This window comes from Cervus canadensis, chromosome 1, assembly GCF_019320065.1.
Source record: "Cervus canadensis isolate Bull #8, Minnesota chromosome 1, ASM1932006v1, whole genome shotgun sequence".
Classification (NCBI taxonomy): domain Eukaryota; kingdom Metazoa; phylum Chordata; class Mammalia; order Artiodactyla; family Cervidae; genus Cervus; species Cervus canadensis.
Genome location: NC_057386.1, coordinates 15461547 through 15483466, shown reverse-complemented (window position 1 = coordinate 15483466; position 21920 = coordinate 15461547). Strand labels below are relative to the sequence as shown.

General features: G+C 46.4%; 1 protein-coding gene across 1 annotated transcript in view; it reads right to left on the bottom strand.

Moving 5' to 3' along the window:
* The window catches only part of MARCHF10 (membrane associated ring-CH-type finger 10), a 97169-nt gene that overhangs the window by 23030 nt on the left and 52219 nt on the right, over positions 1–21920 (bottom strand). Inside the window, exons 5-6 of the mRNA XM_043465378.1 lie at positions 9808–9960; positions 1995–3411 (exon numbers count right to left, since the gene is read on the bottom strand). Of these exons, the coding sequence (XP_043321313.1) occupies positions 1995–3411; positions 9808–9960 (1570 nt within the window). The remainder of the gene's footprint in view (positions 1–1994; positions 3412–9807; positions 9961–21920) is intronic.

Genomic DNA, 21920 nt, shown 5'->3' with positions numbered 1-21920 from the left:
AAGGCAAAAAACTTCTAACAGCAGCAAGATAAAAAGCAAAGGAATTATAAATTCAATGCAAGAATGGTTTCCAGGGGCAAAGAGTCAGATATGACTGAGCACCACACACACACACACACACACACACACACACACACACACACACACACACACACACACACACACACACACACACACACACACACACACACACACACACACACGGTGTTAAGAGGGAGGAGATGAAGGGAGGACATGAGGAGGTAGGGTGGGTGAGGGGCTCACAAGCTCCAGTGAGCTTCTGTCTGCTGGAAGGTGGTCATACAGATGCCTAGGTTTTGTTCTAATTTTCTAGATGTGTGCAAATGTTATATACTTATTTGTATGTAACTAATCAAGGGAAAAGTTTAAAGAGTGTAAGTGGCATTGAGAAATGGGCTTGAAATCTTAAGTCATATTATAAAATATAACCATGTTTACTAAAAACTGCATTTATATGCAAAGACCAAAGACTGGAAACAAAGTTTTTCACAGTGCTTTTCTCTGGATTATAGGGTTATTGGTGATTTTTCTTTTAAGTTTGTATTTTTAATATTTTCCAAAATGAATGTTTTTCAAATAATTAGAATGGCATAAGGTTTATTATATACAGAAAAAGAGAGTGTCTGATAAACACAGTACACAAATAGCTGTTTAATGCATTACTACACCTAGATGCAGATGCATTTTTAACAGAAGTCATTTTTTCACCCAAAGGCATTGCTTTGGGATGATGGAAGTCCAGACCCTTGACAAGTGGGTTTAAAACTGTGTTTTGAGGTAGATGAGGATGGACTGGTGCTGAGATCTTTTGGCCCTTAACCCTGGGTCAGTCTTTTGGTAGTTTGATATGAAAAAAAAAAATGCCACTAACAAGGAAGTTAACGTCATCCCTGCAGTTGGAGAATAGCTATAGGAGTGTTGTGTGCATTCTAAGTCTTAAGTCTTATCTTTTCCTCCTTTTTGCATTCAAATTCACTGCCATGGAATTTTCTTACTTGCAAATGAATATTAATAAGTTAATGGCCCAGTGAGCCATACTAACACACAAGAAAGAGGGCTTGCCTTCAAAGAACCACTTTCCAGATCAGTAAGCCAACATCAGGGCATGGTAACCCCTAGGAGGAGTGAAATGGTCGAATCCTGACATGATGCTTAATGAAGGCTTTAAAAAGTATCACATTTCATAGTTGTGGAATATCCCCAAATCATCTCACAAGAAAGGAGAGATCAAAGAAAAGAGCAATTCAAAAAAGATCTGATTTCTTTCTCATGCATGAGAAACAGCACAGAAAATGGAAGCAGTGATCACCCCAGTGTGGCCCTTCAGAGAACTGAGGTAACTATGGTAACTGTTTGAGACTGTCCTTGTAGTTTGGAAAATTCAAATTCTAGAACTATTGGTTGGATTTGCCCAGAGTCCCATGGGGGAGAGCTGGTGAACTTCAAGTGCTGAGTGGCTCCTTCTCTGGGGAGATAGCAACCTTTTTGTAAAAATCTCTTAATTGCTCGTGGTGGGGGAGTGGGTAAAGGCAAGCCCTATGTAACAGTCAAAAACCCTCGGGACTTCCCTGGCTGTCCAGTGGTTAGGACTTGGTGCTTCCACTGCAGGCGGCATGGGTTCAATCCCTGGTCAGGAAAGTAAGTTACTGCAAGATATGCAATGCAGCCAAAAGACATTCTATCTGGCAAACTTGCCTTTCTTACAGTTATAGCATGCAAGGGAAAAAAAACACTTTGGGAATACTGAAGACATTGGGCTGGAACACAGAATGTTTCTTTGTAAAGACATATATTTTAAAAGCAACAAAATAGACAATTTTCTTGAAAGAAGCAATCATTAAAATGTCAAGGAAGGGCTTACCTATGATTTAAAATGCCATGAACCTTTTTTAGGAAAGCACTGCTTAAGGCATTAGAGAAATGGAATTTTAAAAATATAGATGCATATTCATACATTTATGAAAACCCCTCACCTTTCTTGTATTTTCTTGAGTTTCTCAGGATCCGTCTTCATTTTAGGGGTTCCCTTTGCATTGGAAAAGCCAGGGAACTCCATTCTGCTCCCATTCTCATTTTGGTTTGGGAACTCAGACACTGCAAAGAACGTAAAAGGTATATTTTCTTGCAGAGACCGCGCCACATGCAAGTGGCCTTGTACATTCATTCCTGATGGGGAGGAGCTGGAAGACTCCATCAAGGACAAGTTACCCTGAGGATTCGGCAAGAGATTGTCTGTATATAATGGAGCCTCCTGAGATGGGCTTGTTGAAGTAACATCTTCTGCTGCCCTGACATCAAGTTCATGTGTGCTATCTACTGGAAAATAACTGCAATTTTCAGCACCAGCAAGTAGATTCCTGTTTCTAATGGAGGACAGTGGTTGACCAAACCTGGAACTTCCCTCCGAGTCTGAACTGGGAACTAAGGTAGATGGTGGGGGCAGGTCTGCCAGAGTATCATCTCTCAGAGTGAAATGTGTGACTGATCCAGGCATGTTATGGGACAAATTCATTGATGATCTTGGAGCTGTCGGTCTACCAGCAAGGAAAGAATCAAGAGGGTTACTAGACTCACTTAAACAGGCTTGCCAGTCTCTTTCATAAGCATGGGTCCAAGGCCTCTCTTCCATAGAGATACCATCATAGGATACATTTTCAGCATTGATGTCATCCTCCAGGCTGGGTTCGGATTGGGTGTCCCATGAATAAGAGGCCTTTTTCTCACTTTCACTGTCACTGCTGTCTTTCCTTTTAATAGATCCCCCATCAGACAACCCAGGGTTTTGAGATATCCTTTGCCTGACAGAAGATTGCTCTGTCACTGGCTCCACTGCATTGCTAATTCTTAAGGAGCCATGGCTGGCCTCACTCCTCCTTATAGAATTCGCTCTGCAGTGTGCAGGATTTTCTTCAGAATTTTTATTTTTGGCCTGAGTGGCCAGTGTCCCAAGGAATCTACTTCTCTTATAACTGGAAGGAGAACGGGGCAGGTGCATGCCAGCCATCAAAAGTGCTTCCTCCACGTGGGTTTCCTCTTCTGTGTCATCATTTTCTCCTCCAGGGTTTGAGGATAAAATGGAATAGAAGTCTTCATCTCGGAACCGAAACGTGGTTCTTCTCGGCCCTCTCAGGGTGCTGGCTGCAAGTGGTATCCCCAAGGACTCGCTCAATTCTTGGGGACTGTGTGTTCCTTGGAAGGCCTGGGGTAGGGCTGGGTGTGGCTTGCTCTGGGAGAGCGCGCTTGGGTCTCCTTTTCTGGCTCCCTCAGTGGGGGTGTTTTCCATCACCATTATTACTTGTGAGGATGGGACCAAGTTTCTTCTCTCTCGTGTTGGCCTCTTCAGCTTGGTGTCACTTGCCCATGTTGGGTGTTCTTGTTGAACTATTGGATCTGCATTAAGAATAGACAAGCTTAATCATTTTACTGTAGGTGCTCGCTGATGCAAGACCTTTTAATACCTAATGGGAGGGTCCTATAAGGCAGCCAACAAGCCCTGGAGAGGAAAATGGGCATGGTTAAAGTGGCTGGAGCTACTGGGAGTGTACAGGGGTGTCAGTCTCAGTTTAAAAGTAAAGTGTGAGTCACTCTGTCGCGTCTGACTCATTGCAATCCCATGGACTGTAGCCCACCAGGCTTCTCTGTCCATGGCCTCAGTTTACCACCTACAAATTCTGTTTTGCATACTTGTGGAGTTCAGGTTGGTCCTGGGGCAGCGGAGTGACCCTGAGGATACAGATCTTTTCTGCAGAAACTCTTGGAAGACTGTCCAGCCCCCATATCAGTCAGGGCTCATGATGAGTAAAACCTCTCATTCAATATGAATATGATTTTCATATTCATACCAGTCTTTATTGAGAAGGAAAACCAGCACTCCAGGAATGACTATTACAGAAACTACCAGTGCTGTCCCATCCCAGTTCATTCAACATATATTCAGGATACTCCTGCTTCACACGCAGCTTCACAGAACCTTAAGAAATGCATGGTCCACTGTGGCAGATTGGAGGAAGGCTCTAGAAACTGGTGCCCCATTAAATTGATGGTTGTGGTTACGTTTACTATTCCGTGCAGATAAAATCATAGCTCTCTCATGAAATCACGATCTCCCCTTTGTCACTAGCCCCTAATCAGTTTGTGACCTCTGGCCATGATAGAATTCCTCTCCATTGTCCCCTGAATCTAAAGTATGGGGAGATGTAGAAAGAGAAGAGAGGGTGAGTGCCTAAATGGGTGGCATCCTCTGAGTGTGAAATGGTTTGGTCAAAATTTACCTTGTAAAATTAATGAATAAGCACGACTTATTGAGGGCAGCATGCTAACTGTGCTATATACATTAGGAGGTCACATAACTTGCCAAGATCCTATTTCCAGTAAGTGATGGAGTGAACATTTGAATTCAGGTCTGCCTGATGCTACAGTTTGTCTCCATAACCACTACCCTGTGTTGCTCCTGAAGAAACAATTTCCTTGTGAAAATAAGAATCTACTTCATTCATCACGTGTGAACTGCTGAGCGTTTTTACCCTCATAGTGTGGATAGAACACTGGACCTACTTCTCTGATTCCACTCACCTGTGTTCCCTCTTGCCATCCGCCCTCCTTCCGCCCCACCCTCCCCTCCCCCGTTCCCCTCCCTGCTGTCTTGCAGGGTCTGGTGAGGTGCTACTGTCCTTTTCCTTCAGTTTCTAAAGCAATTCACCCTGTAGGGTGGCCAGCACTCCACAGCTTTGGGAAGGCCTGTGTGGTAACAGCTCAGGCAGGCAAAATGCAAATCCTCTGAGTGTCCAGCTTAGCTAAAGGCCAAGTCCATACGGACTCGCTTTAATGGAGGCGTCTCCCAGGCAGCACCAGTCCTGGTCCCTCTGTAAGCCTCTTTTTATTGTGAACCACATGGGACACTCAGGGACACAGTGAGAATCTTTACTCATTGGCTCTTCTGGAAATCAGTTAAGCTTTCCTATCAGGCTCCTCCTGGGTTTTATAAAACCCAGTAAGAGACGAAGCAGCGATTCTAGGATGCTCTGGGCGTGTGGCTGTGGATATACAGGAATGGAGATTTGTGTCCACCCAGGCTGGGCTGATGGCTTTTTAAAGAACAAATGCTTCTATGTAGCGATCTGAATTCTCCTGATATATATATATCTGTTGTTGTGCTCGTGTTCAGTCGTGTCTGACTCTTCATGAACCCTGGACTATAGCCCACCAGGCTCCTCTGTCCATGGGATTTTCTAGGCAAGAATATTGGAGTGGGTTGCCATTTCCTCCTCCAGGGGATCTTCCCAACCCAGGGATCGAACTCACATCTCTTGTGTCTCCTGCATCAGCAGGCAGATTCTTTACCACTACGCCACCATATGTGTCTATGTATAAATATGTGTATATTACATGTACACACTGCTATTTTTATTTATTTTTGGCTGCACTGGGCCTTCACTGCTGCATGTGGGCCTCCTCTAGATGCGGTGAGCAGGAGCTACTCTCTAGCTGCGGTGTGGATATCTCATTGTGATGGCTTCTCTTGTTGCAGAGCACAGGCTCTAGCGCGTGGGCTCAGTACTTATGGCACACGGGCTTAGTTGCACAGTGCCATAAGGAATCTTTCTGGACCAGGAATCAAACCTGTGTCCCCTGCGTTGGCAAGCGGATTCTTATTCACTGTCCCACCAGGCAAGTCCATATATATGTTTTTTTGTGTGTATATATATATATATATATTTTTTTTTTTTTTTTTTTGAGAAAAAGATAATGTGGAGGATTCAGAAGTATAGTCTTTGGTTGGTTACTTTTCATTTTGAATGTGACTGGAGAAGGAAATGGCAACCCACTCCAGTATTCTTGCCTGGATAATCCCAAGGACAAAGGAGCCTGGCCAGCTATAGTCCGTGGGGTCGCAAAGAGTCGGACACGGACTCAAGTGACTGAGTCCAAGGGCCTCAGAGATTAGCTAGCAAGTGCTGAGACCTGAATCTTCTGGTTGTTCCCTGAACACACAGAGCCGCTCCTCTGCCCTGAGTCTGTTTAGTTCAGGCTCCGGGAGACCCCCGCCCCCACCCCCGCAACAGGCTATCAGCTAGCTAGCTAGCTATCTAGCTAACAAGAATCAGCTTGAGCGGCTTCTGAAACCCAGAAACTGGAAACAGCAGGAGCCACAGCTTATTTCACAGAAGCCGCTGACACGGGCCTCTGGGTCAGGAGGAGTCGCAGGCTAAGTGCGGCCCTGCAGCGGTGCAGATTCCAGAAACACCAGGGAGCGCGTCTCCACCCTTCCTCATCATCCCAGCTGCCTCCCTCTTTAAAAATTCAGTCGCTGGTGTGTGTGCGTGTGTGTGTTTCCCCTAAAGGTGGCAGACTGTGCTATTCTATGTTATGCTATTTTAACCCTTTTTCTTGTGTCTATCAAATAGGGAGCAGATTTCATAGCTCCAGGCCTGGGATGACCCCTCGACTGCATATGTCCAGGGATGTAGTTTTCGCAGATCAGGCCTTGCAGATGCTTCTGAGGCCCTGCATGGGCTCCAGCTGTGAGCAGAGGGCCTGCTGTTTCCAGGAACCCCACTAGGTGCGACTGAATGTTGTAGGTGCAATGAGATGAAACCAGAAAAAGCACCTCTCTGCCGAAGGCTGTGGCTTTGTTCTAGACTTCTACATGTGCTTGACCAACAGTTTCATCTGTTTTGACAGCCATAAACTTTTAACTGTTTTCCTCCGATTAATAAAAGTAGTTGATGTTTATTGTAGAAAACTTGGGAGACACACAAGAGGATTGAAGAAGTAAAAATCACCAAGTATCTGAAACTCAGAGGAACATCGCTACTGTTCTGGAATTCAGAGGTGGGTTGCAAACTCAAGACCCCGGGCTATTTTTATTTTGCAGTTGTCTATTTGAACAATGAGTTACTTGCCTTCAGGTGGAGTGTGTCTGGTTGACTGCAAGCATCCTAGCCCTTGTTAGGTACTTCTCTTGCCTTACCCACCTGTCCCCTGAAGACATTTGAATTTACAACCTAGAGCTTGCTTATCTAGAAATACTGTTTTTAAAAACAAAATTGGGTATTGGGTATATACAATTTTCTGTCCTGCTTTCTTTCCCTAAACATTTTTATGTGAGCATTATCCCCTGCCATTAATTATTCTTTAAGAACATGATAATGATTCTACTCTAAGGGTACATTATACAAACCCTTCCCCTGTTGGGTATGTAGATTGTTTCCAGATTTTTGCTGCCACAGATCACACCATGATAGACATCCTCGCTCATACCTCCTTGACTGCAGGTCTTATTTTCTTAGAACAAATTCATAGGAGTGGAATTGCAAGCTCTCTAAAGACTAGGACACAGGTTGCCAAATTCCAGTTTGGACCAAGTGACCCTCCAGGTAGGATATGAAAGCATCTCTCCTAACTGTGGTGGTTACTGGGAATGTATGCTGTGGGCTTGGCATAGCACCTGAGTATCTGTACCTGGGAAATGTTAGTCAGTAGTTTCACTATCGGAGAAGGCAATGGCACCCCACTCCAGTACTCTCGCCTGGAAAATCCCATGGATGGAGGAGCCTGGTAGACTGCAGTCCATGGGGTCGCTACGAGTTGGACATGACTGAGCGATTTCACTTTCACTTTTCCTTTCATGCATTGGAGAGGGAAATGGCAACCCACTCCAATGTTCTTGCCTGGAGAATCCCAGGGATGGGGGAGCCTGGTGGGCCGCCGTCTATGGGATCGCACAGAGTCGGACACAACTGAAGCAACTTAGCAGCAGCAGCAGCAGTTTCACTATCAGTATTGAGCTTTTTTTTTTTTTATATAATTTTGTTTATTATATTTATTTATTTTTAATTTTGGCTGTGCTGGGCATTCATTGCTGTGTGGGCTTTTCTCTAGTTGGGGTGAGCAGGGGCTACTCTCTAGCGGGCCGTGTGTGGGCTTCTCTTGTTGCAGAGCAGGTGCTCTGGGGTGCACAGGCTTCAGTAACTGTGGCACGGGCTCAGTTGCTCTGCAGCCTGTGGGATCCTCTTGGATCAGGGATCAAACCCATGTCTTCCGCATCAGCAGGGGAATTTTTCACCACTGAACCACCAGGGAAGTCGTTGAGCATTATTCTAGAAAAAGACCTTAGCCAATTTGGTAGGCCAAATTTCTCTCTTGTAAATTTACATTTACTACTGAGTGAGCTTGAACTTTTTATCTGCCACCCCCCACCCCAGATTTTATTAACCACCTGTATTATTTCTTCTGTGAAACTGTCTGCAGTGCCTCTTCCCCAGTTTTTCTATTAGGTATTCATGTTTTCCTTATTGATTTGTAAGCGCTTTCAATATATTAGCTCTCTGTCACGTTTGCTTTGGATCTCTTGCTGACACAATTCAAACATCTGGCTCCTACTCCAACTTATGCAAACGACTTTATTATACTTATTTATTTATTTATTTTGCAAACTACTTTGGAATGTGAAAAAAAAAAGGATTAGAGGCAAGATAAGGAGTCAGGGGTATAATAGAAGATCAGGACAAATTCTCAGTGAATCTCAGCATAATGGAAGATATCTTCTGGGCACACGTGGAGGATTAGATGAGCCTGGTGGGTCAAGGGATGTATGATGCGTGGGGAACCTCACCTTCCAAACAGCAGTTTGGAGTTTACTGAGGACTGTTGGGGAGATGGCAGGAGAAACTAGCGTAGCTGAGTGCCCGCGATATTCAAGTGCTGCTGAGAATAGCACTTGCTTTCGTTATTCTAGCAAGGCAATGAGGTAGATTTCATTATACTTATTTTAAGACATGGGCATTGTAACCCAGACTGGCTTCTTGACCACCCCAGGCTGCACTGCTGGGAGGAAGGAGGGCTGGAATTAGAAGTGAGGTCCGCCCTTCCTGCCAGGAGGCATTAGATCACTGGGGGCCTGTGGACATTGAGTTGTTACAGTCACATGTGCTCTAATCACCCCTAACTTCAAGCCATCCGAGTGTATGTTCTATATTTACTTGTGTCCACCACAGTACACATCGACCTTTTAAGTAAAGGCTCCTGCGCTCAGTGGGTGGTGAGGAAATGTGATGCTCACTGGCTCCCCCAAGGGGATGAAACAGGTGCTTGGCTGGCAAGGTGGGCTGTCAAGTGTCCCCTTCCTTGACGCCCAAGGGGGCTCCTTAGGACCTATTCCTCCTTTGCTTTGCCACAGCAGGAGAGGACAGCGTGATTAGCAGAACAGCGTGGCTCGGGCCTTGGGATGAAAGCTCAGGACCAAAAGAGATGTCGGCCAAACCAGTGTTTTGAAATAAAGCCTATATCCGCCTCTATGTTATTTCTTACACATTAAGATCTTGACACCTTGGATCAGAAGAGAGAAAATCTCTGGGGGAGGTGAATTGTCTGCCATCCACAGACCTCTATCCTCCCCTCCTGGGAGGCGGGTGGGGAACTGCGGCGGGGTGAGACATCCTCAGGGCTGGAAACTACTTCTTTACCCTCCCCCTCCCCCACCCACTCCCATACCTAACACCCACCACCAAAATACCCTCTCCAGAAGCCTAACGGCGGGCATCCATCCACTCAAAACCTTTCATGGTCTCGCTTATGGAGTAATGGCAGAGAAAATGAAAACTCTCCCCGCCCTGCCTTTTCCTACCAGCCTCCCTAGGAGAAAGAAACTGGATCCAATAGTTTGTTTTTAAAACCTTTTAAGTGTTTCATTGTAAGGTACACTCTCTTCACATAAAAAGCACATGGAATTCAGCATGTAACAGCTCAAATCAGTCTCTGAGGTCAGAGATGTATGAGCATCCTTACCTATTCCCCCGAGGGTAGGTACCTTCCCAGGCCGCTGCAGTTTCTGTCTGCTTTTGTTCCCAGACAATCGTGGGCTCTGCATCTCTGGGCTGACTGTCAGTCTCCCCAGGTTTGGCCTCCTCTTCCTTGATAAAATCTGTGGTGCCTGGGCTGCTGAAAAGTGCAAAATCTTTTTAATAATTTTTTATAGGAAAACATCTTCATAGAAAGACTGCTCAGAGGGCCTGTGGTGGGGAAGGAGGTTAAGGGAATTAAAAAAAAAAACCAAAAAAAACAAAAAATAGGAGGCGAGGGCGAAGCTGGATTTGAACCCTGGTTCGATAACCTTGTAACCACATGGGCTTGGACAGATCACTTCCGGGAGCCTCAGTTTTCCCCACCTGTGACATGGGAATAATAATACCTACTTCACAAGGCTCTGATCACCATTCATGAGCACCCCCTGACACCTGCCATGTGGAGTCTGAAGGGGGTCCTTCCTTTTGCTAAGAAATTTCTAGCTTCCAGTTCATAGATATTGGGATGGGCTTGCTGGTAAAACCATCAAGAGCCTTTACCTTTGGGACACACAAAGCCTGGCTCCCCATGTCCTCATCCAAACGTGAATCACAGTCTGTTCTGCACCTACACATTCATATCCTCAGGTTGTTTATTAGCAACTAATATGGCATTCCAGAAAGATTCCAAGCATCTGGGGACCTTTTTTTTTTTTGCTTGTGTGTTACCCACCACTGGGTGGGGTTGATACATTCCCAGAAAGACAGTAACTGAAGTGCCAAGTCGAATTGAGTTACCGGTAATATATTTTTTTAAAGTCACATTTTGAATTAGGTTGCTAATTGGTATGAATAATCTCAAGTTTCCTCTTCACATGTATTAAGTCTCAGTGCATGTGAGCTAGGGAAAAGGGTTTTGCTGTTTTCCAAGCATCTCTACAAGTTCTCAAGTTCACAGGCAGTTAGATTGTGAATTTCTAGATGAAATGCTTCCAGGAGAATTTGCCTGGCTCATCTCCTCTTGGACAGTTCAGAACTTTCACAAATAGCCAGCAGTCAAGGGGGAAGGGGGTAAAGCTGGGAAGGGTCTCTGAGTTGTATGCAAGAGAACAGCCTTCCTTGGCACGTGAAGATGACTGGATTTATGTCCCACAGTGTAAGTTGTGGTTATGTGGATCTTTTTAAATCAGATTAAGGAAAGGAATGGAAGTTCTCCTTGGCTGCCCGTGAAGCCTGGTTTAAAACAATGATTAGCTACAACCTACTTTCCCTGACAGGCCCTCATTGGGGAACTTGCTAGAAGGGGGAGCTGCCGGTGGTGTGGGTTCCAGCTTAGGGCACGTCAGTGGAGCCCAGAGAGGTTGTGGGCTTGACCAGAAAGAGAATTCTCCAGAAAATGAGAACACATTCTTTGGAGGGTGTAGGATGGTGATTAGACAGGATCTCACTGACTGAGTTGGGAGAGAGGAGGGTGAGAGAGAGGGATGGAGGGCTTAACCGTAGGGGATCCTACCCCCCCACCCCAGGAGCTGCATTCCTCTAGCGCATAGGCTTCTCCCAATCACTTGAGGCCTTATTCCTCTGCAGCTCTCAGAAGTCATCAACTGCCCCCTGCTTAGCACCTGACAGATGGGTGCAGCAGGGCGGGGAAACAGCAGGATCATTCTTTACTGAAGAGGAAACAGGAGGACCAGGGAAGGGGCAGGCTTGGGGTGCAGGCCAAGTCCAATGGATATTCAGGACCTGGCTCAAAGGTCCTTCCCATGAGGATTTTACTTTGATTTCCAGCCGAATATTCAGACTTCCTTCACACCCCAGGCAGCAGCCCTCCTACTCCCCCACCCCATCCACACCCCTACACCCCCTGCCTCCCAGAGGGCCTTTTTCCTCCAGCCAGCCTGCACTAGCTTGCTCCAGCCAGCAGGTCCCTGGAGGTCTGTTTCCTGTTTTACAAGTCTGCTTTGGCCAGAACTTTCAGGGTCCTTAGGGCTTTTAGTATTTAAATATTCCAAGATTGCGTGAGGATTGTGTCTTTTCTCTCCAACTAGACTGTAAGCTCCTTAAGGATGAGGACCCTGTCTTAGCCAGCCTGTGTGTTTTCTCAAACTCTCTGGCAGGACAAACAACCACCACCTAGTATGTTTTATAGGGCTGGAGAAGGTGCATTCAGCTGAAAACTGTGTGGAATTCCAAAAGTAGCACCATTTTTTTTTCCCCTTGTGCTGAACACCCCCAGATAACCCAAGATAACAGATTAGTCTATTTTCCTGTTCAAAAAAGTACTTTCTTCAAGGCATCGGATCTCTTAAGTGATTTCCAAAATGATTTCTGTAACCATGTCTCCTCTAATTGAGTTCTCAGCAAACTGAAGTAATGAAACGGAAAAAAACTAGAGATGGTTTGACCGGGTCTGGCAGTGAAGAAAACCTTGCTGGTAGTGAAGCCAGAGTCCTCTGACTTTGGGGAGTTTGAACCTCAGTATCTACAATTGTAAAATGGGAATGTTCTCATTTCGTTGAGTTATCGTGAAGTTTAGCAATAATGTAGGTAGATGGTCTAACTCAGTGTCTGGTGCTTATTAGTTGATAAAAACGGTAACTGCTGCTTCTACCATAAACAGCGATAATAACACTACCAATAATGATTGGAAATCTGATGTCACTCCCCTGAGAGAACTGAATTTGACCAGAAATGTTTTATTATGCAGGCTTTATAGGTTCAGGATAACTTATTCAGCAGCCTTTATTCCTGTGTAATTCTTGCTCTCTTCTTTAATCCTATTATAAAATCCAAAAGACAAATAACAACTCTTTTTATTGTAATTTGTTCAGCAAATGCCTTTTCTGTGTAATAATCCAAGGGCTCACAAAGATGAGTAAGACATTTTGGCCTAAAGATTATAATCTAACTTGGCTGCACCACTGACTTCTTCCCTGTGATACCCTTTTAGGTTCTTTGGAAAGCAAAGTCTTATGAAATATTCCTTCTTTTCTGTCTGCATCTGCAGTTACAAATGAAGGGACCTAAGCTGCTTGCAGTGCAGGAGATCCGGGTTAAGTCTGCAGACTGGGAAGATCCCTGGAGAAGGGACTGGCTACCCACTCCAGTATTCTTGCCTGGAAAATTCCACGGACAGAGGAGCCTGGAAGGCTACAGTCCATGGGATCACAAAGAGTTGGACAGGCTAGCAGCACACAAAGTGCCTAGTTTGTATGTATCAATACATGAATTCCAGTTCCTAATCACCTTACTCACATCCAAAGTGAACATAACCTCAGGCCATGGGGGTCTTTCTAAGACGATCTTCATGGTAGCATGCTACATATATTAATTTTTAGGAAGACTAAATTATACTGACACTAAAAGGTAAAATATAACTTCCTCTCCAGGTAGTAAGACAAAGCCTTTGTCTTACAGAGGATAGAGCAAGTTGTGTTCAAAAGTTTTATTGCCAGGCAACCTATCAACCTGAAGTTTGTCAGTGAATTTTGGGAAGAATGTGGCTTGCTTTGGGCACCATGAAACCCATTCCTTCTAGTATCTGGGCAAAGGGATGCCTCCAGTAGCAAAGAAATCAAACAGCTGTTTACATAGAAGATGTCTGCCTCAATTGTCTTGACATTGCTGGGACACCAACTGTTGACTGAATAGTTGTTAATTTGACCAGCAAAGGGGAAAAAAAAAGTAGAAATCTTATATTTATACAAGACCCTGATGACTGGAGATTAGTTCAAGATAGTGGAGAAGAAGGGTGTGCACTCACCTCCTCCTGTGAAAGCACTGAAATCACAACTAACTATTGAACAACCATTAATTAGGAGATGCTGGAACACACCAAAAAAAGATACACCACGTCCAAAGTCAAAGGAGAAGCCACAATGAGATGGTAGGAGGGGCGCAATCATGATAAAATCAAGTCCCATACCCACTGGATGGGCAACCCAAGAACTGATGAACAGTTGTATCACAGAAGTTCTCCCACCGTTGTGAAGGTTCTGAGCCCCATGTCAGGCTTTCCAGCCTGGGGATCTGGCAAAGAGACTAGGAATCCCCAGGGAATCTCTCTGTAAAAGTTAGCAGGATTTGACTGTAGGACTTCCACAGGACCAGGGGAAATGCAGTATCCACTCTTGGAGGACACACACAAAATTTTGTGTACACTAGGACTCAGAGAAGCAGCAGTGTGACCCCACAGGAGACTGAACCACACCTACCTGCTAATGTTGGAGGGTCTTCTGCAGAGGCATGGGTCAGCAGTGGCTCGCCACAGGGACAAAGGCACTGGCCACAGCAGTCATAGGAAGTACGCTTTGGCATGAGCCACCCTGGAGATCACCATTAGCTCTACCATATAACCTGCAGATTCCAGGGATGGGTTGCCTCAGATCAACAAACTAACAGGGAGGGAATACAGACCCACCAGACAAACAGATTCAAGTTCTACTGAGCACAGCCCTGCCCTGCAGAGCAAGCCTCAGTTCTATACACCACCAGGTCCTCACAACAGGAAGTTTGCCCAAGCCTCTTAGATAGCCTCATCTACCAGAAGTAAGAAGAACTATAATCCTGCAGCCTCCAGAATGAAAATCATAGAAATGGAAAGGCAGAAGATTATGTCCCAGATGAAGGAACAAGATACAACCCCAGAAAAACAATAAAGTGGAGATAGGCAACCTTCCAGAAAAAGAATTACTCAGAGCAATGATAGTGAAGGTGATCTGGGATCTTGGGGAAAATAATGGAGTCAAATATTGAGAAGATGCAAGAAACATTTAATAAAGACCTGGAAGAACTAAAGAAGAAACAAACAGATGAACGATACACTAGAAGGAATCAATAGCAGGATAACTGAGGGAAAGACAGAATGGTGGAAGTCAATGCTGCAGAACAGAATAAAGAAAAAAGAATGAAATGAAGACATCCTAAGAGACCTCTGTGATAACATTAAAAATACCAACATTTTCATTATAGGGGCCCTAGAAGGACAAGAGAGAGAGAGGACCTGAGAAAATATTTGAAGATATAATAGCTGAAAACTTCCCTAACATGAAAAAGAAAATAGAACTTCAACCAAGTCCAGGAAACTCAGAGAGTCCCAGGCAGGATAAACTGAAGCAGGAACACGCTAAAACACATACTAATCAAACTGACAAAAACTAAAGATAAAGATAAGATGTTAAAAGTAACAAGGGGGAAAAAAAAAGAAAAAGTAACAAGGGAAAATGATAAATGACATACAAGGGTTAACCCAGAAGGTTAACAGCTGATTTCTCAGCAGAAACTTTGTAAGCTAGAAGGGAATGGTATATTTAAAGCAATGAAAGAGAAGAGACTACAACCAAGAATACTCTACCCAGTGAGGCACTTATTCAGATTTGATGGAAAAATCAAGAGCTTTAAAAGTTAAGAGAATTCAGCACCTTCAGTCAACTTTACAACAAATGCTGAAGAAACTTCTCTAGGCAGGAAACACAAGAGAAAGAAAAGACCTACAGAAAACAACCCCCCCACCCCCGCCCGCCGCAGGGCCCCTGACAACTGAGAACCGAGTCCATTTAGTGGCCCGTGTTAATTCCATGCACCTGATCATCCTTTAATTCCTCACATCACTGTATACACAGACACAGTTCTGGATAGACAAAGTCGAAAAGGAAGGTGGAGAGAGAAATACAATTCCTGAACCTGTACCCCTCCCCCACACCATCTCCACTTTATTGCCCAGTGCCTAGGATTGTGCCTGAGAGATGCCTTTTGAATAGGTTTTATTGCTTCTTTTGGATCATGGGCAGAATTACAGCTTAACCGCAAGAGCTGATGTTGCCCTGGTGGAATAGGCAGCCTTCTGTACAGTCACAAATAATAGGCTGTGTCTGTTTGCTGGTCTGAGTATGCTGGGAAATGTGTGTTGTCTCACATCCCCAGAGGAGATCTTAATGAAAGCTTAATTATGGACCATAAATGTGTTTTATTTAGGAACACAGGAGGTGGGATTTTTTTTGATTTGGAGAGATGTAGGGCCTAATAAGTAGTCAGGAAAGAAAACATAAACAGTGACTGAACCCTTTCACTTGTCCCTCCCCGGTGCGGTGCTGAGCGGGCTCTCACATCCAGCGTGGACGTCCCCCACCCAGTCCCGTCTCTGATGCCTCCCTCTCAGGGCCGGCTCTGCGTGCATGGCCATGCCTCTAGGACTACGATCGGACACGGAGGGGCCTGCTGCGTTTCTGGTGGTTATGATCCAAACTGTGCCAGACACAGGCGTGAAGAAATCAAATGAGTCTCGAGAGAGAGAGAGAGAGACTGAGAGAGGGAGGATGGGATTTTATTGGTCGCTCACTCCTTTAAGTGCTAGGAGAAGGCTGAGTGAAGTGGCTGCAGCTGTCTGGTCTCCCCCGACGCACCACACCGGCCTGCCGTGGGCCCCCCTCTTGTCCACCTGCCCTCCGGAAGCTTGAGGTTCCCCCCTTCTCTTCGGCTCCACTGTGCTGTGCGCCCTGCCTTGCCGAGGGCCGCTTACCACACGAGGTAGATTTTACTGGGCCGTCGGGGGCCGGGCAGGCATAGCACAGGGGTCTCAATGGGCCTGGGGCTGGAGATGGGGAAGTAGCACAGTGTGGCTGGAGACTCGGGCACCGGGGAGGAAGGAGAGGGGCTCAGCAAGGGGGGGAAGGGGGCTGGAGGGAGGTGTGGTGGGGTGTCCTGGCCCGCCGCTGGGGAGGCAGGTGGCACTAGCGGCAGGAGGAGGCAGCAGTAACTGGTATTGGGCTGCAGGACAGGGGAGAAAGCAAAGACGGAGCAGAAAGGGGAATATTCGACGCAGAACAGCGGGTGCTCGCTGCTGTCACCTGCACAAAAGAAAAAAGCAGTCAGGAGGGAACACTCGCCCGGGGGGCAGGACAATGAATGAATCAAAACTCAAAAAATTATTCCCGAGGGCTGGATGGCATCTCTGAGTGCCCAGCTCCTGCCCGGGAGGCGCCTGGCTTGGGTCTCAGAGTCGCTGAAGAATTAAGCAGGGCAGTGACATCACCATCACCCCCCTTTCCGGCCAGTGTTCTCCGGCGTCCCCAACAGATGCAGGAAAGTTCTTCCCCACTAAGTTCCCATGTGGAAGCTCACGGGCCCTTCTCCTCTCCCACAGCCAGTCTAATTAGCTGTTCTGGCAGCAACATATGGTGGTCTGCGGGGTCTCACTTAGGTAAGCCTCTCTCCCCCGCTCTTCCAGCTGCCCACCCCGGTTGGGAGGTTGTGGTCATGCCCTAATCTGGCCTTTCTGTTGCAGAGGGGAGGCTTGGGGGGAAAAGGGAAAGGAGCAGAGACATCCTGGTGGGCTCACGGGCAGCGAGAGGGAGCAAGCAGGAAGAAGCAGGTGGACAGGAGGGAGGGGTCCAAGTGAAGTTAATGATTTGTTTGCTAACCTCACACTCAATCTGCCATCCTTGTTGGAGGCAGAATATGGGCGCCTGATGGAGTCACGATCCAGAGAGACCCCCCTCAGGCAGGACATATCTCTCCGCTCTGGCGCTCGCTGAGCTGGGTCACCTTGGATTGACGGCTTACCGCCTCAGAACCTGTTTCCTTGCCTGCAAAATGAGACAGGTGTTCTCTCTAGCCCTGTTCCTGCCAGGGTGGTCCTGAGACCACAGCAGTGTGGCTGTCGCCTGGAAGCTGCCTAGAAATGCAGACTTGCTGCCCATTCAAACCTACCGAACCATAACCGGCGGTTTGTTGAGGTCCCCAGGTATTTCTGGAGAATTTTAAAGCTTGAGAAGCAAGGCTATGAGACAGTGGCCCAAACTTACGATGAGAATCACCTGTAGAGCTTGTTAAAAAACCAGCTTTGCGGCCCCTTCATTGGAGAGACATGCTCTGAGTCAGGACAGGCCCCAGGGGTGTGTGTTTTATAAAAGACCGCCCTGGAGATTCTTAGCAACAGAAGAGTTTGGGAAATGCTATGGCTGAACTCGGTTCCAAAGCTAAGAAGCCATCGTTGGAGCCATTACCTATAATGGAGGGCTCTAATCCTTAAGCACTTGAAAGTGTTGTAGGAGCTTACCCATCCATTTCCAAAGGCCTCTCTTGGCTCCTGGAGTGGCTCCTACTTCTTGGAACCTTTCTCTGTAGTTGTCTTTCCCTTCCTTCCTCAACTGTTCTTGCACCATCTCTCTCGTTACTCCGTCCACTCTCTCAGGGAAGACACTCTTGTGGTTTCAGCCACCTCTTACTCCCTGCAGACCCTTGGCTTCCTCCTGGTGGCCAGGAGCTCTCTGCTGAGCAGCAGACGTGGGTAACCAGGTGCTTCCTGGCATCTCCTGGCCTGACCAGGATGTTCCTAAAGACAACAGCTACAGAATAAGCCTTGCCTTCTCCTTGATTTCTCAGCCTTGGCCAAGGCAGCCGCCGTTGGCCTAGTTTTCTGGGCCAGAAATCCAAGATTTCTCTGATTCCTCCTTTTTCCTTTTCCCCATTCCTGACCCTCACCAAATTCTGCCAGGCTTACTTCCTTAAACACCCCTCCAGCACAGGCCCTCTCCCTCTGCTTTTGCTCCAGGTCAAGCCCTTCTCAGGTCTCTCTGGGTCCACTGCAGTTGTGGGTAATCTGGTCTTCTGGCTTCTGTCTGCCCTCACCCTCCTAGCCAACCCCCTTCTCTGGTCACAGTCAGCTGCTAACAACGCTGATCTGATAGAGTCCTTTTCCTGCTTAATCCACTGCTCCATCACCCCCAGCATGACATTCAGGGCCCTCGGGAGCCGAGTCCTTGCTTACCCGGAGGGCACCAACTTTACGCTTCCTAACTTGTAGCCTGATCCTGACCCAGAGTTTCTCAAACTCAACCTGTGCACACAGATCTCCCAGAGAGCCTGTTACATGCGGGTTCTGCATCAGTAAGGCTGGGCTGGGGTTCTTGCATTTTTAACAAGTTCTCAGGTGATGCCTCTGTTCCTTGTCTGGAGATACTGTGAGCCCCTAGACTCGTTGTAGTTCCTCCACGTCTGTCTGTCTGTCTGGCCTCTCTCTCTCCTCCCTCTTCCTCGTCCTCTCCCCCACACCTTTGTGTACTCAGCAGCTCCTGCTGGGTGCACCTTTCCTGCTTTAATCTCCCGTGCTCATTCGCTCAGTCCTGTCTGATTCTGTGACCCCATGGACTGTAGGTCGCCAGGCTCCTCTGTCTATGGAATTTTTCAGGCTAGAATACTGGAGCGGGTTTCCCTTTCCTCCTCCAGGGAATCTTCCTGACCCAGGGATCGAACCTGTGTCTCCTGCATTGGCAGGCGGGTTCTTTACCCCTAGCCACCTGGGAAGCCACCTTCCTCCTCTGGCCCTGGCTAAATCCCCTCCTTCAGGATTTTTTGCCCCACAGGCCCCTCCCAACACATCTTTAGAACTCACCTTGGCCAGGGTGTGTTGCTGTCCCACCCTACCACTAGGCTGTGAGCCCCTGAAGGCAGGTCCTGTGTGTGTGATTCTTGTATCCCCAATATCTATGTGGTGCCTGGCAGATAAGCAGGCAGTAAGTGAATAGTGAAGTGCTGACTGAATGCATGATGAACAGGAAAACCAAGGCCCCTTGTGCCATGCACTCTGAGATGGTGGGGGCAAGCTGAATGTGTTGCTAATATCCCATAGGTCCTGGGGGTATAGATGGATGACTTTATTGATAATCAAAGAGTTAAACATTTTAAATAATCAGGTTATGAACTGTCACATCTCAAACTAAAATATCTTTGGTTGAGCTATTCTCTTACACAGATGCTAACCTGGGAGCAGCCTACGGTGTTGGCAGCAGACTTCATAAGTAGAGGGGGTCTTTGGGACTAACCTTTACCTAAAGCCCAGTCTGTACCCAGGATTTTAGTCCTCACGTCTACCTTGTGGTGTTGGTAACAACTCCATTTTACTGCTGAGAAAACTGAGTTTGGAGAGTTTGCCAGTTAATCTTCATAGGGTAAAGTAGACCAGAAATCTGAACCAGGACCTCAAATTCCAGGCTCTGTGATACCTGTGTCCTTCATTTAGGAGCATTACCATACATGGACTGAGAATTAGGATTCAGCCTATAAATATAGGAGCATTTGCTTATGTCAGTTGTTTTCTAACTTGGGCAGACAGCTTGGAAAGTTGTTGGACGCCGCTGGACTTGCCTGGAAACCCATTCATCTTGGCCTCTCAGGGAATCTTCAACAGAACTGACTTGCCAGGTAAGTTATGAAGATTTGGGATTTGCCCTCAAATTTCTCTTCCTGGCTGCTCTTCAAGTGAATATTTCCCAATCCAAAAGAGACCACAGTTGTCTTAGAGGTGTACCTTTTAAAATATGAGTTTACTGCTTTTTCTTCATTTTAGTCTCCATCATAAGCCCACTCTTAGGCTGACTAGGTCTTGCTACTCCTACAAATCTGTATCTGGTAATGACTAACACTGAACTCAATAAGAAGCGAGGAGAATATCAGAACATTTGGCTCTGTTTTAAAGGGCAAGATTTTGGAAGCAGGCTCACCGGACTCCATCCAGATCACTTTTCCTGGCACATAACAAGAGGGACTCAGCCCGGGCTCCAGGTGAGAGGAGAGGGCAGGCAAGGGCTTTTACTTCCTATGAGCCTGGCACTGGGGGTCAGGAGCATCTTAAGGACTCTGGGTGCCAGACCCCCCACAGCACAATGGCCTTTGGATGGCTCTACATGTCCTGGAAAGGAGAGGCAGCTCCTGTCCAAGTCAGGACAGGGCTGGGAGGTGTTTTGGGAACAGGCAGGAGTCCAGGAGCCGGTGGCCCCCACAGCTCCGTGCACTTAATTGGCCTGCTGTCTGCTCTGCTTCCCACTGGTTCCTACAGGTCGATGGAAGGACTCAGATCCTGGGTCCAGACTGGGCCTTTGGTAAAGGCTAATCCCCAAGCCTCCTCCCTCTGCTTCTGAAAGAAGAATATGTTAACAGGGCCAGGCTTATTTTTCACTCCACATCCATGTTCACCTTGATTGTGAAATAGGATTTCTGAATCGATTGCATGTTAGGCCCAGATGAGTCTTGACTCGCTGCCTGAGTTTTTCATGTCTTTTTGGAGGGAAAGCAAATCTCTGGCTTGGTGAATGCTTTCTGATTGTTCATCTTTTTCCATTTGGTGTTTTGCTTTGGAAATTCAGGGTGTAGTAAAAGTGTCTGTGCCTGTGTTTGTGTTAGGTGTTTAAAAGTACAACTCTGATTTTTGGTAAGGGGAAGAAGACTGAGGAGGGGGGAGGAGTTAACATAAAGATAGAAAAAATTTTCTAGTCCATTCTCCTTATTGAATAAAGCTCTTGTGTGCAGGATGCCTTAGTGAAGTGAAAGTGAAAGTCACTCAGTCGCGTTTGACTCTGTGACCCCATGGACTATGCAGTCCATGGAATTCTCCAGGCCAGTATTCTCCACCCAATACTGGAGTGGGTAACCTTTCCCTTCTCCAGGGGAACTTCCCAACCCAGGGATCGAACCCAGGTCTCCTGCATTGCAGGCAGATCCTTTACCAACCGAGTTATCATACATGAGCTATCATATATGAGCTATGGTGCTGGAGGCCGTTCTAATGGTTGAGAATATGTTTTATCATTGAATCCTCACAGCTATGCTAGCAGGTAGGAACTGTTCTGACTCCCAGGCTCTGCCATTTTACAGATGAGGAAACTGAGGCACAGAGAAGTTACTTTTCAAAAGGACACAGCAAATGAGAAACAGGGCCCAGATGCTAATCCAAGCATTTTGTTGCAAAAGCACTTGCCCACAACTGCACGGAGATAGGGGACAAGGAGAATCATAAGCCAACTCATTTAGAAACAGTTCCATGGAATATATGAATTAATTTAAAATGCATGAATTCCTCCTAAGAGAGTGTGAATCACAATGAAAATCTGAGACCTTCTTGGTTATAAATCTATTAGTAGTGGGTACTGGTGGTTCCTCTCTTGTAAATAGCCGTTTTAGGGATTCCAGATGATAATTCACATATAAGGATTATAATGGAATATCACTACATAGGTTTGCATGTAAGTCAAGCCACATTCCCCAGCTGAATTATTTTATCCAGGAAAAGTGTGGAATAACACAATATGGAATGTTAGCCTATTAAGCAAAGGAATTCCACTG